The following is a 19,006-nucleotide window of genomic DNA, read 5'->3' on the forward strand; positions in this document are numbered from 1 at the left end:
CTTTGCCTTTGCATTTCTGGAGCAGCCTCCAAACTGAAAAAGAGTAAAGGGGGATGCAACCTTTGTGCTGTGGCATGCACAGATGCTGGGGTTCTCGTGAAACAGTCTGAATCTCTCGCTGCACTGCTGTACACTCGATACCTTTTACCAAGTCAAAACAGGCACAGGTCTTCCAGCCAGCCAAAATGGCATTTGGGCTCTGGGCATTAGGTTCCACCATGATCAGTGATTTACCTCATAGGCTCCTTCCACCGCAGGTTGGTTATACCGCTAGGTTAAACAGGCTGCCTGTAGTTTCTCTTCTCTTTAAAGTGTGTGGGTCCTACTCCGCTGTGGCTACCCAGGACTGTCTCTGTTTTTGCGGACGTGCCCATTAGCAGGGCTCCTCCTCTCGCGAGCCTCGGTTTCCACTGAGTCGTGTCAGTTCCCTGGTTTATAATGCAATGTACAGACCTGCAGGGATTCAGCCTACCTTTTTGTTCTTTTTTTTTTTTTTTTTTCATTCAAGTTTTAGATTGAGGGATGTTGCTCGGTTCCCGGTGATAATCCCCACCCCTCGTTTTCCTTTCTAGGAGACAAAAGGTTACAGAGGGAAAAGTCAGAAAAGAATGTGGAAAATCAAGAGGACATGAGGGGGCCACTCCAGCTAACTACGTTAAAGCAAGGGAAGAGCCCCTACAAGCGCAGCTGTGACGAGGGGGAATCTCACCCCCAAACAAAGAAAAAAAAGATTGACCTCATCTTCAAAGATGTCCTGGAGGCTTCATTGGAGTCTGCCAAATTTGAAGAGAACCAGTTAGCAACAAGTACACCACTTACCATCAGAACAGCATCTAAATACCAGGCTGAAGACATTTTTGAGAGGTGTGGCACTGCCATGCAGCACGGCTCCCTAAACCTCAGCAGAAACCGGAGTGAAGAGGAGTGGAAGATCCCCCATGGTTCCTCTTTCAGTTCTGCCAAAGAAGTGGGGATCCTTGAAGACGATGAAGAAGAGCCTCTGTCTCTGAAAGCAGACAGCCCAACTGAGCTGTCACTGGCCTCTGCACAGGGCAACTCCCATGAAATCCCCACCACCTCCTTCTGCCCTAACTGCATCCGCCTGAAGAAGAAGATCCGGGAGCTGCAGGCTGAGTTAGACATGCTGAGATCTGGGAAGTTACCTGAGCCACCCGAGCTACCGCCCCAGGTACCCGAGCTCCAAGAGTTCTCAGACCCCACAGGTAAGCCTTGCCGAGTATCAGCCTTCTCCAAACCCTGCCTAAGGAAAGTAGGGAGATGCCTGTGTGCTGTGTACCCATCTAAAGCGTTTTGCTCTGAGTATTCAGGTGAACACGTGGTTCCGTGGAAGGTTCGTTGTCAGGTTTTGTGAACGGGTGGGACAAGAACTGATGCTGGAGGCACAGTGGAAGACACTGTCTGGGAAAGACTCTGTATGACGACTCGCTCTATTTGTTGCCATTGTAATCAATCATGCACTGCCAATAAAAGAGACATTCCATTGCAGACAGTTTGTTTGCTGTATTTTTGATGCATTCTCTTTCAGCGGAAGCCCCTCCCCAGTACCTTACATGCTACCAAGAAGCATTGCTTGAAAGTCCGAATGACTCAGTGGTAACACTGAAGTTTGCGCTCTTTGTGTACGAAATAATGTGTGCCTGGCTGTGTCAGGAAGGCTGTGCCTTCACTGGAAGGCACTCTCTGTTTTCTCCACTACCTTACCACAAAATATGTGCCCCTTTTTGAAGGTACTTCATTTCTGACAGGAGCATGCTATTGAGCAGCCACGAACCTTCACCAAAGGAATATTTGGGTCATATCATGTATTGTGCAAGTAGCCAGGATGTACTGTCATTTCTTGCTGTCCTTTGTGGCATGTTGGAGACAAAGTTCATATGCAGAAATGTTGATTTATTTTTCCTTCAAAGATGTAATTCAAATTGTACCCATAGTGCACTGTGGGCAGGGTACGTCCAGCTCATCAGGCAGTGCTCTACTGTCACAAGTAGTATGCTTCTCTAGCTCAAAGTCTTGTTAAATACCTTATTTTTTCCTCCTTTTCTTTTTTTTTTTTTTTTCCAGCTTCAGAAAGCATCATCTCTGTTCCCACCATCATGGAGGATGATGATCAAGAGGTGGATTCTGCTGATGAATCAGTTTCCAATGACATGATTGCTGCTACAGACGAGCCTTCCAAGATGTCTTCTGCAACGGGCCGGAGGATACGGCGGTTCAAGCAAGAGTGGCTTAAAAAGTTTTGGTTCCTGCGGTACTCCCCGACATTGAATGAAATGTGGTGCCACGTCTGTAGGCAGTACACAGTGCAATCCTCTCGGACTTCAGCCTTCATCATTGGCTCGAAGCAGTTCAAGATACACACCATAAAGCTTCACAGCCAGAGCAACCTCCACAAGAAGTGCCTGCAGCTTTACAAGCTCAGAATGCACCCAGAGAAGACAGAAGAGATGTGCCGAAATATGACCCTGCTCTTCAACACGGCCTACCACTTGGCTCTGGAGGGCAGGCCCTACTATGACTTCAGGCCTCTGGCAGAACTACTGAGAAAGTGTGAACTCAAGGTGGTGGATCAATACATGAATGAGGGAGACTGCCAAATCTTAATCCACCATATCGCCCGGGCTCTTCGAGAGGACCTGGTCGAGCGCATCCGACAGTCTCCTTTCCTCAGCATCATTCTGGATGGGCAGAGCGATGACGTGCTTGCCGACACAGTTGCGGTTTATGTACAGTACACGAGCAGCGATGGGCCTCCGGCAACCGAATTCCTGTCTCTTCAAGAACTGGGCTTTTCTACAACAGACAGTTACCTCCAAGCATTAGACAGGGCCTTTTCCAGCTTGGGAATCCGACTGCAGGATGAGAAGCCAACTATTGGCTTGGGAGTCGATGGTGCTAACATTACTGCCAGCCTGAGAGCTAACTTGTTCATGACAATCAGAAAGACCTTGCCGTGGCTTCTCTGCCTGCCCTTTATGGTACACAGACCTCATTTGGAGATTTTGGATGCAATCAGTGGGAAAGAACTGCCGTGCCTGGAGGAGCTGGAAAACAATCTGAAGCAGCTGCTCAGTTTCTATCGTTACTCTCCCCGACTGATGTGCGAGTTGAGGGTCACTGCTGCCACTCTGTGCGAGGAGACTGAGTTCTTGGGGGACATTCGAGCAGTGAAGTGGATCATTGGGGAGCAGAATGTGCTCAACGCTCTCATCAAGGATTACCTGGAGGTCGTGGCCCATCTCAAAGACGTCAGCGGCCAGACCCAGAGGGCAGATGCTTCCGCGATTGCCTTGGCCCTCCTCCAGTTCCTAATGGACTACCAGTCAATTAAACTCATCTACTTCCTGCTGGATGTGATTGCTGTGCTTTCACGCCTTGCCTATGTCTTCCAAGGGGAGTACCTTCTTGTGTCGCAGGTGGACGATAAAATAGAGGAGGCTATCCAGGAGATCAGTCGGCTAGCAGACTCGCCTGGGGAGTACCTGCAGGAATTTGAGGAAAACTTCCGTGAAAGCTTTAATGGCATTGCTGTGAAAAACCTACGGGTGGCTGAAGCCAAATTCCAGTCAATCAGAGAAAAGATCTGCCAGAAGACCCAGGTGATCCTAGCCCAAAGGTTCGATTCCCGTAGCCGGACATTTGTGAAAGCCTGTCAGGTATTTGACCTTGCAGCTTGGCCCAGAAGCACTGATGAGCTCATGAGCTATGGGAAGGAGGATATGGTACAAATATTTGAACACCTGGAGACGGTCCCATCATTTTCCAGAGAGGTTTGCAGAGAGGGGATGGACACCCGAGGGAGTTTGCTGATGGAGTGGCGAGAACTCAAGGTGGATTATTATACCAAAAATGGTTTTAAAGACTTACTCAGTCACATTTGTAAATACAAACAGAGATTCCCCCTCCTAAATAAAATAGTTCAGATCCTCAAAGTCCTTCCCACCTCATCGGCCTGCTGTGAGAAGGGGCGCAACGCCCTGCAGAGAGTGCGCAAAAACAACCGCTCTCGGCTCACACTGGAGCAGCTCAGTGATTTGCTGACGATTGCCGTTAACGGGCCGCCCATTGCCAACTTCGATTGCAAACGGGCGCTAGATAGTTGGTTCGAGGAAAAGTCGGGCAATAGTTACGCACTGTCAGCTGAGATGCTGAGCAGGATGTCGTCTCTCGATCAGAAGCCGATGTTGCAGAGCATGGACCATGGCTCTGAGTTTTACCCCGATATTTAGAAAGGAATGCCTCAGATCAGAAAGCTGTTGAATAATTTTTTTAATCTATACTCTAAACTTTGATATATTATATAAAATATATATATATATTATATATATTAAGGAAAAACCCACACTGAAAATTTAAAAGTTAAGACGATGTGCGTCTGATAGAAGCTAAGCAGAATTTTAAAGATTGAGACAATGTTTAGAAATTTACTGGTGTCTCCAACCATGGCAGCTGCAGTGTAGGTGGCAACATTTCATTCTTTAGAAGCATGTGCTGGGGCCATACTCTACATGTTCAAACCTAACAATCTATAAGCTAGATGACGGGTCTTTGTCAGCCTCCTTCTCCCAGCGGTTTCCTTTGTATGTGTGTTGTTGGTTTGTTGGGTTGATTTTTGTGTCGTTGTTGTTGTTGTTGTTTTCCTCAGTTTTAATCTCTGCCTCTCTTTTCGTTGTTCAGTCCAGTTATTGAGCCATTTGAGCCTTTTGTTGACGACCGTCAGATTTCTGATTTCCGACAGAGCATCCTGTGCGTTCGTGTTGTCCCTGGCTGCCCAGCTCCACCTGGTGCTCTCTGTTCGAGTGGGAGCTTCTCGCACTCACAGAGGTTACTGGGTGGAGGGAAGGGCTGGGGCTGGGTTTTTGTTTGTTTTTGTTTTTTTTTTCAGAAACACATGCCTCCACTAAACTGTGATGCCCCTTTCTCAGTTCTCCCTACTTTTGGGCTGTAGAGTAATACTTGGCTTTCAGCTCCTTTTATGATAACCATAGTACCAGTCTATCATACATATATTATAACATGATGTCATGTGCAGACTATAAAATAGCAAAATAGAGAAGGCAGGGGGAAATTTTTGCATTTATATTTTTATATTGTAGGAAATAAATATATATATATATATATACAACTATTCATTCAAAACCAGGGCTGCTGTGGAAGCTAGACAGCCAATGAGTCAAGAGCCATCTCTGGGCAGAGATTCAAAGGCTTAAAAAATTATATTCTAATTTACATTATTTATACTATGTCTTTATAATCCTAGATTGTTGTGGGGTTTTTTGTTTGTTTTGTTTTGTTTTGTTTTGTTTGGAATGACTGAAAGAAAAACCTGCTGCAGTTTGGTAGCAGGGGCTATCAATGCAAGATTATCTTGGATTATAATCATGTGATGATGTCCTATAAAGGTTCACGTATTCTCTTGTGACCAAGGTAACATGTTCCACAGCACAGCAGACTGATGACAGCAGGAAGAAGGGATGCTCTACTTCTTCCTGTGAAACATTTCTTCCTTTCTTGAAGGGATGCGGAGTCCAGCCAAAATGTGAATGGGGGACTTGCACCTTCTATCACAAAAGAGATTGTTCTGTGGGCTTGGGGTTCTTCTTTGTTTTATTGTTGTAAAGTAAATGAGCTCCACGCTTTCACAAAAATATCACTTCAGGTTAGAAAAGCAAAAAAAAAAAAAAAAAAAAAAAAAAGAAACAAAAAAGGTGCAAAAACTCCACAGATGCTAGTGCCTTGCCCCGCTGATGTGGCATGGACAGCACCAACCTGACCAGACCATCATGGGAGTGAGAACCTGTTGTCCAGAAGGTCTCCGAGCTGACAGGTTCTCACTTCCCAGAGGGATGAGCTTTGTGCCAAGCTGTGTTGTTTGGAAACATGATGGTGGTATCAGCAACACTGAACCTTTCCTTTCTCCTGTTACCCCCCTGCCCTTGGTCTTGGTGCTAAGATATCTCTAGAACCGTTGCTGCTAGTTGATAGCTTTTCATTTATATAAATATATATATATATATAATATTATTTTATTTTTTAAACTTTTTTCGTTTGTTTTCAATGGAGATGTAGCATGTTTGGAACCGATCTCTCTCGGAGTCACTTTCACTGCCAGGGTTCACACACTGTCTTCCCCAGGAAAACACACACCTCTACCTAGATCTCACTCACCTCCCACTAACCCGTTCGCCCTCAGCAGACCGGCACGGTTAATGTCGGTGGGCAACCAAGCCACTGCCTACCGGCTCAGCTCTCAGACCCGCGGACACAGCCAGGCTGGTGTTTTTGTCCGAGCTTTGGAAATGCTTTCCCTCTATCCCCATGGCGAGGAGGAGAGGTGGAGCCTGGCTGGAGCTCTTGCCGTGGCCAACCCTTGCCTCTTCTGCCCCGACTCGGCCCCGGTGTGGTTTGAGAGGGGCAGAGCAGCTCCCGCACATGCCGCGGGATGGCCGGGCGGGCAGGCTGCAGTCCGTAGCACTTACTCCCTTTCCCTCATACCGTACCTCAGATGACATGTGGCCTGCCGCGGGCTCGTTCGGATGGGGGGGAGCAAATGCGCCGGGGCCCCCCATGTGCCTCCGAACAGTGGGTGGGCACGGACACTTCTCCCCACTGCCCTCTGGCACGTCGCGGGCTAGGTTGGGGCATCAGTACACAGCGCCTAGCAAGCAGAAAATTGTTTTATTTGCCTAAACTGTTCTTGCATTTTTTTCCCTGCCTTTCCCAGTAAATGATGTGATCAAATTGATCCATTTGCCTAAAGGCATAAGAGTTAAGCCAGAAGCCCTCCGGCATGGTACAGACTCAAGGCAGCTCTTTGTGTGACCACAAAATAGGGATCTCTGTACACGAGCTGTTTGTGGCCCTCCAGACCCAGCAGTTGGTTTTTGCTCATGGTGCTGCCGTAAAGCTGATGGATCTGTTTCCTTCCAGGGAGGTGGCAGGTCTCCTCCTTAATTACAATTTGAAGAGATGGTAAAAGCAAAAAGAGAGTCCCTGTAGAAGAATGGCTGCTCGGTGGGTCCCTGACCTGGAGATGGGCGACGTAAACTTAGATGTTGGAGGCAGGCAGATGTGGGAGAGTCTTCCTGCTCAAGGTGTGCACAGATGTCTAGGGAAGTGTGGCAGCAGGAACAAAAATAACAAAAATATATATATATTTGCTGTGAGCTGCTGTAAGAGAGGCCAGCAAGACAGTTTCCCTCCTCCTCTTTTTTAATTTTCCTTTTCTCAACTCCATACCTCTTTGTGGGGGAGAAAAAAAAATCACCTGCCTTACTGTTTGCAGCACTGAAAACTCCTTGGCATGGGGCTTTTTTTCACGGAGGCCTACGTGAGGGAAGAGACACTTGGGAACAGGCTCCAGGCACCTCTGTAAACAGGAACAATTCCCCAGTGCTTGTGCTGAGCCGCCTAAAATGCCTGCGTGCAGCCTCCACTCCAAACCTCTTTGCTTTTTTTGCCACTGGGGAAAAAAATGGTACCTTGCCTTGGTTGGCAAGGTAAAAGCTGCCAGAGACTTGTTCAGAAATGATTCCTGTAATTTGCCACTCCTTCCTTTTGGTTCATTTGCAAATCCTACTTTCATCAGCGACATCTTTCACTGGGTGCTCTTATTCCCAGCGGCAAAGTGAAACGTGCAGCGGGTGGCTTTTTCTCCAGGCAGCCAGCTAAAAAAGGGAAAGCGTTTGTTTCTTTTGCAAATAACTTTGCGTGTGTCCGTGAGCAGTGTCTGTGGGAAGAGCAATTCCCCAGGACTGGATATTGCTGATACCCATGAGCGGGAAAGGTCAGAGACCCCTTGCATTGGTCATGGGGGGGAAATGAGCACTCGGTGCAGCAGCCGCAACACAAAGAACTCCCCATCACCCCCACATGAGAAAATAAACCCAGCCTTTGTACTAGTCAAGCGCAGGTGCTTTGCAAGTTTTCCCTCCAGGTTTATCCACCTATCTCAGATCTGTAGCTGTTACTCACATGGATAGTCCTGTGGATGGAAACGTGACTGCCCGCACGAGCAAGATTGGGGGGGGGAGAGGAATAACAATGCAAAGCGCCCTTGGCTTTTCGGCACCCTGCCTGGCCAGCCTTTCCTGAGAGCAGGTGCCTTTCCGTGCCCTGTTTGCAAATGCAAGCAGCCGGCTCGAGGGGATGCGAGGCCGAGCAGTGGCAGCGGTAGGGAGGTCACGGTGCAGGGCAGAGAGAGGCCACCTCAGCTGGGAGGTCTCAGTGCACCGGCTTTAATCAGTGCCCTTCCCACTGCCCTGACCCAAGGGGAAGGTTGTTTTGAGCATATTGCTCACAGCATCTTGAGCGGCTGCAGCAGCAGAGAGAGGAGGGTTTTGTTTTTCTCAGATGAGCTCTTTATCTTCTCCTCCCCTCCCCTCCCCTTCCTAGCCAGGGCATCTGACTGTGAATAACACGCACCTCTTCAAACCCCAGGGTTTGTACTTCTAGCCCATGGGCTTTTTGGTTGCCAATTTTTGCTCAAGCTCCTTGACTCTTATCGCCTGCTGCAAAGCAGAACCCCTTAAGCACATCCTTCTGCAGGGCTCACCCGTGGCTGCGGGATCCAGGGCCCTCTGGCCACGAGACCGAACTCAGCAGGGATAATCCTCACGGAACAAGAGACCAAAGCTCTTCCCATACCAGCAGCAGCGCGCGGGAGCCATGGGGAGGAGAGGCGATGGGCAGGGTCCCGGTGTGTTGTCCATGCTGGGGTTTGCGCTGACCCCAGCAATGTCCCCCGTGCCAGTTGCGCTTTTGCTGATAGGAATCCTCAGACGTGATTCAGGCTCCGTCTATTTCTTTCTCACAGCACAAACTCAACCAGGTGGCCCGCAGGGTCTTCGGTGTCCCCTTTCCTTTTTATCTCATTTGTATTGCTGTTTGACCGATGGGTAAAACACCTTAAACAGCCAGCTTGCAAATAAGCAGCAACATGCTCTGCTTTTGCAGATTCCCCTCTCAGCCCTGTCGAAAGAGGTCTTAAAAGCAGAGAAATGGTACGTTGCTCCCCCAGCCATTGTATTCAATGCAGTAATGCCTATGCAATTCCTGTCTCCCTTGGAGACATGTATGATGTGTGTGCATGTAAGCTAGTGTATGTATACAGTACATATGCATACAGTCTATATATTGTATATACGCACATCCCAGTACATATACACACCGTACAAAAGATAAAAATCACATGCTTATATATCTATAAATAAAATCCTATATATTTATATATTTCTATGTTTTCGATAGATATAAAGATATAATATAGAGATAGAATCAACCACCCTTGTGTAAGGCTGGCCCTGTGTTCTGGCACAAGGCATGTAACACTGAAGACTTTGGACTTTGGGACAGTTTTAGCCATACACTGAGGCCTACATTTACACATATAGCACTCTACAGAGAGGGGCTTTGCTGTGGTTAGGGCAAGGGGGCTCCTTGCTGGCATGTTCACCAAGTGCTCAATAAGGTTTGTGTAACACAGGAATGTCATGGTGTGGGAGCACACTCGAGTGTCCTTGTCTTCTTCTGAGTAAGCCTTTGGTGAAGGTCCTGTGTGCTCACACTTGGACAGACGTGTATCCCACCCTCGTATGCACTTTTCTGTCTCTGCATGGATGTGGTTGGCAACTGAGCGTACCCGTGCCGCGAAAGCATGGCTCTACTTTTCCCACCTGCTGTCGCTAGCACAGCACGGGGCAAGAGAGCGCGTTTGCACAGGTTATCAGTCAGTCGGTGATCAGCGATGTAGCTGGAATAAAGCAAGGAGAGCCGATGCGTTGTGAGTTGAGGGACGGTCACACGGTCAGAGCTGGCAGGGACGCTCTATGGAGCCAGAGCGGCGAGCAAGAAGGGCTTGCCGCACAAGCAGACCTGTGCTTACGTGCCCAGCATATCTGTGCTGGGACTTGGGGTGGGTCCAGGCAGTGGCTCCCGTGGTTCAGCTCCTCCACCTGCCCCCGTGCCTCTCTCCTCACGCGGCAGCTGTCGGCACAGGCCCAGCAGTGGGTCTGGCGGTGACAGGCCACGAGCAGAGGCCTGGCTGGGCCTGGTGGCCACCTCACTGCACGCTCGGTTGTTTCCATTTTCACCTTCTGCTGGGAGGAGGGTGGGCGATAATCCCGACAGTTGGCTTACACTGGTATCGCACGAGCCGGCGCTGTGCAAGCTCCCCCCAAACTCCACATCCCCCCCCCCCCCATAACAAGGCCTCTCGCCTCCACACAACTGGTAATCCACCTCAGCCCGCAGCGGGCAGCTCCCGGCCCCGCTCCTCACCAACCTCAGAGAGGGTTTCCTCGCTCCCGGCCCCCTCCTCCGGATGCCACTGACACTCATGCAGGCTCGGCCAGCGGGCACGCTGCCGCCGGGCCACGGACTCTGATGCACTGCACCTCACGTTGAATAAGCTCGCTGGGCCAGGTGGGGGAACCGCGTCTCATAATGCTGTAATGTCCTGGATGCTACGGGAGGGCTGCAGAGCTTTCTGCCAGTCGTGGTGTCCTCACAGGCTCACCCGACTGTTGGCGAGATGCGTTTCTCATTCTTACTTCCACAAAACAGAAGGTTTTGTCCCAAACCTCTCCGTACCCCCACCCAAGCACAGCCCTGCTGAACTGTTTCAAGCTATCTCACACCCACCCACCCACCACACACACACACACACAATGAGAGAAAAATATCTAGAAGTCTATTACTACATATGTATTAATATGTTAATATCACTCTTTTGGAGAACATTAAAATGTTATTACTTTACAGACTATGCTTTATAGTACCTGTGTGAAAGGACCTAGGACACTGGATACGAATAGAGCTATGTTGATATATCATAGTATGTACACGAGAACCTTCCTTTTGTCATATTATCCTTGTAATGTAAAATGATTGTTAATAAAAAAAAACATTTAAATTTATCAAGTCGGGTTGCTGATGCTTTCTATTGTTATTGGAGGTTAACGTGATTTTCCCAAAACAAGGGCATCCAAACAGATGCACCCCCTCATCCCCAGCCCATTTTGGTGGATGGTGAGTGTAAGGCACGGGTCCAGTGATCATTTATCCGGCAGGGTAAGCTGCAGCCTCCTGACCTACTGGTAGCTCTCCATCTTAGGTGACCCATTCCCAAACGTGCTGTTTGTAATTGCAAAAATCCCACAAAATGCTCCTGCCAGCTGCTCAGTGAGCAGGTCCACCACCTCCTGGGAAGGAGCTACATCATTTTACCAAGGGCAAGCAGGAGCATCCATGGATGAGCACTGTGAGTTGTGTTTCCTGAATTAACAGCTGTTAAAGCTTGAAGTATGACCTCCTCCCCTCGCTGGCTCAGCCTGGTAGCTGCTGGGGACTGAGCCCCCCAGGAAGGTGCAACGGGGCCCATCCTTCCTTTGCTTTGGTTCAGTTTTGCACGCCAGCCCTAGCACAGGCTGCCAACATCTGGTAGACAGAAACGTAGGCGGGCAAGGCCCTTCCAGCTCAAACAGTTACTCTCTCAAATGTAAATGTGTCTGTATGTCAGTGGGAGAGAACCAGAAAACACAGGAGGAGGGATACTGTATGCAGAACTACAACTGAGAGGGTTGTTACAGATAATATTGCTGAGCCTCAGTCCTGAGACGTGAAAACTGTTGTAAACAGGACTGGCTGTTTAATTTAACTGGGTATGGGTTAATCTTGAGATTTCCAGTTAATCCTGGAAATGGATACCAGTGAATCAACTAGTGTTACATGAGGTAGGCAAGTTATTTAACTCTTAGCAAACTTAATACAATGGATGTGTATGGTTTAGAAAGGGTTTTTTTCCCCATTAGGGAATCCATAGGAATATAAATCCTCACAGTCAAGGGCTTTGACCTGTTGACTTGCTGTGTCTCACTGGTGCTGAGCACTTTGCTAGTCCTATATAGAAGGAAACATGAGTACAAATTCTGGCCCTGAAGGAGGTTAGGGCTTAGAGGGCTCACAGGCTGTAGCTGATGGGAGAGCTGGGCCTAGGGGGAAAACGCACTCAGGAGCACAAATGACTGCCAGTGAGTAGCTGTACATCGGTTTCAGAACTCAGTGTCCCCAGTTTTAGCCAAAGACAATGACAGCCGTAGGGACTAGAAGCAAGAGGCAATTTCCAGACTCTGAAGTGAAAATAGCCAAAAATTAGTGCTCACTTAGGAAAGGTTTTTCTTAGTGACTTCCTTGAAGACACGGAACAATCCAAGTATTACAAATAATTTGCCATTTTCTGGCAGCTTTCACTGCACTGATTAAACTCATTTGTTTCTGAGCAGTAAATAAGCCCAGCTAAACCCTGCCAGCAGCCAGGGCTTAGCTCCAGCTCCATGGGGTTGGGGTTTGCTGGGCACTCGGCAGCCAGCAGTGGAAACCCTGTCCCTGGGGTTTTGTCTTTGCTAGTCAATTGATAGCACACCAGGCAGGGTGATGCTTCACTTTCAGCAGATCAACCATGTGTGAAGAGTAAGAGCAGCATGTAAAATTCATTGCTGATTTGTAATTAATTTCCTAGAAGTGGTTTTGTGCTGCGGACACTTGACTGCTGCTGTTGGCAGTGATCGGCCTCCTTGCTGATAACTGCAGATTGAGGACTTAAAAGCAAGATTCCTTCAAGCAAAGTACATGATCTGAGTCAATGTAAGGAAGGGAAGCTTGCACGAATTTATCTGGTCTAGGGCTAAAGGTGCCCTTCATTTTTAGGACCACTGATTCCCATGTCAATACGAGTGAAAAGGAAATTGAAAAATTCCTCGGTGATGGTTGTCATAGCATTAACGCCTGGCATGCTCTTCCCCAGCTCTGCTGGTGTCTTGGCCGTGCTCCACAGAGATGGCTGTTGTTAGCAGCTGGCACTCAAAACTTAATTTAGCCAAAAACCAAACATGCTGTCCCTTCCTGGAAACAGGAGGCTTGTAGGAGAAACAGGGTCCAGCCCCACGGCAGCACACAGCAGTGGGCACAGGGGAACAGATGCAGCTACTCGCAGAGCTGTTGCCACACAAACAGAAGCACAGCTCGTTTACAAGGGGCTCTAAAAATATCCGACGGATAATCAAAGGCTCCTGCGGAACAGCATCTGCGCTAACGAGACTTCTCAGCTCTCTGAAGTCCCTCGTTTTAAGTTGTTTTGATGCAAGGGGAAAAACAAGCTTTCTGTCTGCACTGCTGTCAGCTGTCCCCGTTTCTGGGGAGACGGTGCAGGGTGGACGAGCCACGTGGAGGCGGCACAGCAGGCACACCAGGGCCAGGATAGAGATGGGGCTGGCAGAGCCAGCGGGTTTGTGTCAGACCTGAGGTGTCTTTCCAGGGACATTTGGGGCCCCTTCCTTGTTCAGTTTATCAGAGATCACCAGTCAAGGTGCAAGGAAAGGGAGGAACAGGCTACAGACCTCTATGCCCAGCACTTGCCATAGCTGCAACAAATCCATTGGGTTAGGTGCCCCTCTCTCCTGGCACACAGAGGATTAAGGACCAGCCCCATTTTAATTTTTAAATAATGGTGGCAAAAAAAGTTCTAATAAACCCAATGTGGCAATGAGCAGTAGGGGCAGAAGGAGGATGGTTCTCTAGAGGCTGTTGCTCCTTCTGAACAGGCTGGGCTGGCAATTACTGAGGAGCCCAGCATTGATCCCCTGGGCAGGGAGATTTGTCCATGTCAAACACGCTGCCCCTGTTCAATGCCCTGTGGGGCATACATGCAGCTCCTTTCCCTCCGTCTCTGCGGCGAATGCTCCAGCAGCATCAGCTCTGCAGTGCAGCTGACAGACGAGCAGCAACCCTCTCTGTGAAGCCAACAACAGCCTGGAGCCCCGTCAGACTCCGCTTTGCTGTTTCTCCTTGTGCTTTAGCACTGAGTGTGATGGGTGACAGATTGCCCCCAAACTGTCAATGAGGTAAATAGCTCCCACTCCTGCCCCCCAAATCTGTCTTTATTTTCTTTTATGTGTAGTTTTTGATCTTCTTGTCTTGTTATGAACCAGCTAATTCCGGTGATAGTATTAGGTCAGTTAGGCAGGTATTTGCTCCTATTGGTGCGTGGTTTGCAGAATATCATCAGCACCCCCCGGAAAGCACTGAGATCAGCAAGAAGGCTGAATCCAAGTTCACTTCTTAGCTTTGTTTCAGGGATGGAGCCTGTTATCTGGGTGGAAGCTGACTGCCATTCCCTAACCTCTTCAAGCTGCAGGAAAGCCTTTACAGCTTTGCCTAGCTACCACCCTGATGAAAAACCATCAGCTTTCCAACGTTTGGCCAGAACAGGACTCTACTCCTGGCTGCTCCCCTTCTCATCACATACCCATCCCTTGGAGGTACCATTCAGCGGACCTCCTGTGGACTTATCCCAGTAGTTTGTACCTCTGGCTTGCAAGCCGCACGCACAGGGGACTTACCCTACAGCAAACAAACAGACACAACGCCAATACAGTTTGGAATTATTTACTTGTGGTGATTTACATTTTGTGCTGTAACATTAGACACAATGGTTGAGTCTCATGCTCTTGTTTGTGCTTTGGACTGTGCGTACAATATAGTCTTGACAAACAATATCTGCTCTGTACAATAAACACATTCAAACACTGAAGGACTGAGTAAGCAGAAAAGCCTTCTCATGCTGGAAGGCCACAAAACACTATTTCACTTTGCCACTACTGTTGTAGAGTTTGATATTACCAACACAAAATAAAACAATATAAAGTGTCAAGTATTTATATTTGCTCATCATGCTTATCTTTCAGCACACGAACCAAATTCATTTTGAGACATAGTTACATTCTGGAACACAAAAAAAGATGCTGCCAAGCTCTGCCCTTCAATCCAATCAAACTTCAAACTGAGCTCCAAAAGAGTGCAAGAAGCGTGGTCCAAGATACCTTGGCTCCCGGATTTAACTAAATGTCATTGTGCTTAACTCAGACCCCTGCTACTGATACAGTTTTTAAACTATTTCCCACCATATTGCTGTCTATAAATCATGTGCTTGCCAGTGGTGAAGAACAGTTGAGCTGTAACGCATAGTATGCAATTTACAGCTATTGTGTCTTTATGCTGCAGAGGTGGCAGCACTGATGTGGGAAATAACTACATGGTTTGCCTTTTCAATGGTCATCACAGGAAGCAAGTAATTAAAGTAACATCCAGTTTCCTGCACACCATTTGATGAAGATCAGGTCCAGAATCTCAGATCCACACACATCAGGAAAATTTGGGCAAACCTTGGGCTGTATTTCTAGAGCCCAAATTACAACCTCCTCCATTCCAGTAAAAAATGTGTGTCTTGGGACACTACTCCCACAAAGTACTGATGACAGATGCTAAAAAAATTCAGAGTACTTTTGTTCAAAGTGTTGAAAGCACAGTAATGCCTGGGAGAACAGCTGAACCTGAAAATTTTCCCAGCCTTATCCCAGTCCTGTTGAAGGGAATTTTCCATTAATTTCTGAAGTGTTACCTCTTTTCAAAGCAAAGATGGTTCCTATCATCATGCAAGGATATTTGGGACAAGAAATGAGGGAAATAAGTTGTCTGCTGAAAAAGTGCTACACTTAGAGGAGACAAACTGCAACCACTGCCCCTTACAATTGCAGAAGGTGGCTAAGGGTAGTAATGACTCTCAAATATCCCAGAGATGTTTTAGGGACTATCGGTGATCTGTGCTTTTTTGATCTCTTTTACAGTAGCACAAATAGACCAAAATCAAACTAGGTCATTTGTTTGGGAAGATCTAGCTCTGAGGGCAGGCCAAGGCAAAACAACATATGGCTATCATCTATGTTTTGACCAAATAGCACCTTAATGTAGCCACAGGTTACTTCTTCTGGCCTCTCAGTTCCCTCCTGTGAACAGAGGTCTCAGCAGAAGACCAGCTTTCTCCCAGGGAATGTTGGATGCAATATGGGAGCTGCATTTCTCATTCTGTCTGACAGCAGTAGTGTCACTTGGTTTCTGCGACTGGATGAGGAATAGTGAACCCCCATCCTCAGAGTCCCTGTCCCCTTTGTGAACAGGACTGTTCTTTTTAACCAGATTGACTGCATTTTTTTCCTTCCTCCTTACTTCACTTGCAGCCATACTTGCACATTCATGTTAGTGGGTTATAGTAGGCAGAATGATCTGTGCAGCCGCTGAATCACCACTGGGGAATCTAAATACCTGGCTGCTTGGTCACACACAGAGCTTAAGAACATTAATTGTCATAACTGCCTTTTTTTTTTTAGCTTCTTCTGGTACAATGCAGTTTATAAGCAGCAGCCCTTAATTTAAGACGTCAGTCATGCTTGCTGATATTCCTGTATTTACAGCTTCAGGAACTGAAAACCATGGAGCTGTCTGCCTCGGTTCTCTGGCAATTTTATGCTGAAGTGATGCTTTTACTGCTCGTATTGCTGAAACTACTCATTATGATGACACTGAGAATTTCCAATACTTTTTGTTTATATTTATAATGTTGCCATCTACCACAGTAACTGCATAATTCATCTGCCTGGGCCCTTTCAGCTCCTACCGTGCCAGGGCTCGGGGACATACAAGTATGGCTAAACATGTGATACAGGCAGTGGGTTACCTGGGATAAGGGCAGGGCCCTGGACAGGTGCAGGAATGTGATGACAAACAGCCCCTATTAACAGAGTTCAAAAGGGCCTGGGCTGGGCGTCCCTGCCCCTCCAGTACCACACGTACACAGCATTCCTTCTGCTCATGGGAGCCAGCACCCTTAACTGCACTGCCTTTTAGTCCCTGAACAAACGGCACTCGTTAAACCAACACCTGGCAGGTTGTTAAGACTGTGGTGAATGCAAAAAACATTCTTCCCAGGCTAAAATGCCAGAAAAACAGAAAAGATCGAACCAGGAGAGATGCATACATTTGTACTGCTCTTCCCCATTTCAATTCTGATGCAGCAAAGGAGGGAACAACACCAGTCTTTAACACCAATGCCACCACTTTGCCCTAAGAAAGTTTTGTGTTCATCTATATATACATCTTTTTCTGCCGTAAAAGAGGACATTATTCTTTTTCACAGCAAAATCAGATTTCAGGGGGCTATTTCTTAGACGCTGTAGGATTGCTATCTAATTACAGGGTGTGCCAAAATCACCAGGGGCAGAGGCAGATAATGCTGTTTACAATCAGTCACCAAGACGTTATAAAAGGCTCATTAAAATAAGGAGGCAGAACTAGAGAAATCTCTTGGCAGCAAGACAAATATTTGGCCCTTCAGGCTTTCAGTGCCAGCCAAATAGCATCATACCATGAAGTTATCCTTCTTATCATTATCCTAAAAAGAAAGAAGAAAACTGCAGCACTGCCAGAAAACTACAGGTAGAGTAGGCCAACATGACAACAAATTTTGCACTTAAATGGAAAACATTATTCCAAATCTATAGGAATGCATACAGACAAATCATGAACATAGCTAGGATTGTGTTGAAGCAACTAGTAAGAATGCTCTATCAACTAAATCTCTACCGTGTCTAGTTTATTCACAGAATCCTACATCTTTTTCTTAATAAACAAAAGCCCATAGAGCAAAAAAAAATAAATCAATTCTGTTTTTGTTTAAATCCCCCCTAGCCAGTAGAGCAATATCAGAGATGAAATTATTAGGTATAAGAGTCATTGACATATTTTGCTTTTCTGTGTGTTTGCTTGGTCAAAGCTGTTTTTACCACTTTCTTCAAAGTGCTCCTGTAACTTCTGGCTACACCACCTATAATGGGAATAGCAGTGTATGGATAACGTTTTCCAGTGTATATTGACCTTGTTGATTTGTTCACAGAGTTACAACATCACTGAGGTTGGAAAGGACCTCTGAAGATCTTATCTTGTCCAACCCCATCCCTGCTCAAGCCAGGGTAAACTACAGCAGGTTGTCCAGCACCATGCCCAGTCAGGTTTGAGTGTCTCCAAGGATCAACAACCTCTTTTGGAAACTTGTTCCAGTGTTCGATCATCTTCACAGTAAAAAAGGATTTTTTCCTTCCTTCCTTGCTTCCTTCCTTCCTTTCTTTCTTTCTTCCTTCCTTCCTTACTTACTTACATGTACTTCCCTCTCTCTCTCTGATCTTCTCCAAGGATCAAACTCAGCAAGCTTGCTGAGGGTGTGCTCCATCCTGTTGTTCAGGTCATTAATGAAGATGTTAAGCAGAGTTGGTCCAAATACCAGCCCCAGTCAGTAACAGTGAGTGGCTTCCAGCTGAACATCACCCCTCTGTTCATAGACTTCTGTGCCTGGCTCTTCAGCCATTTTTCAGAGACTGATTCTGGTTGTTTTCACTTTCTCTATTTATTTCTATTTGAAATAAATTAATTTATTGAAATAAATTTATTTCTATTTGAAATAAATAGAGGGACCCTCTAATAGCTGACCCTGGGGAAAAAAAATGTTCTCAGAGTTTCTTAGTGCTACAAACCATGTGATTCTGTTCTCAGATTTTTAGATGTTTTGTCCCCATGCATGACCCTCAAAGCTGTGTCTACTACTTGAAATAAAGTGGTAGAACAAACAGTGTGTATTTGAGGTCATAACATCATTGCTGCCAATTCCAGCTTTTCAGTCCATCTAGACAATAAAAGGACAGTAAACAGTAACATTTAAGCCACGTCAAATCTTGAAAGTGTACACACACACACACAAAAAAAAAAAAAAAACAAACAGCCCTAGAGAGTCTGTCTGGTCAGTGAATTCCTTCTGTCTGGAAGTGATGAAATAGATGTCGGTTCTTAAGGGTTGTCTTCAAGTAATGCTGGTATGAGGATTTGAGTGTCATAGTTAACTGTCAAACCAAAACCATCAATCATCTGCTAAGGTATGAAATGATCCCACTTATTTTGTCTAGTCTTAGATGCTGCCTGGAATATAATTAGTGTATTTGAGACTTTTCCAGATCAGAAATTCCCAAACAAAAAAATAAATGTCAGAAAGCAGAAGGATTTGGTCCAAGATTTTGGAGGTAACATCCAAAATAACTGTTTGTCCATGTTT

The 19,006-nt window shown here is 46.8% G+C and overlaps 1 protein-coding gene across 4 annotated transcripts in view; it reads left to right on the top strand.

The window, feature by feature from the left end:
• The window catches only part of PRDM11 (PR/SET domain 11), a 46,622-nt gene extending 35,925 nt beyond the window's left edge, over positions 1–10,697 (top strand). For 3 of the 4 annotated variants that reach the window (XM_082760744.1, XM_082760743.1, XM_082760745.1), the window contains exons 7-8: positions 573–1,223; positions 2,083–10,697. In XM_082760744.1, coding sequence (XP_082616870.1) covers positions 573–1,223; positions 2,083–4,247 — 2,816 coding nt within the window. In that variant the 3' untranslated portion in view covers positions 4,248–10,697. The remainder of the gene's footprint in view (positions 1–572; positions 1,224–2,082) is intronic. The other variant, XM_082760746.1, reaches the window with a different exon arrangement.
• Positions 10,698–19,006: the final 8,309 nt, after the last annotated feature.

The sequence above is a fragment of the Aythya marila genome (assembly GCF_965140915.1).
Source record: "Aythya marila genome assembly, chromosome: 5".
Taxonomy (NCBI): Eukaryota; Metazoa; Chordata; class Aves; order Anseriformes; family Anatidae; genus Aythya; species Aythya marila.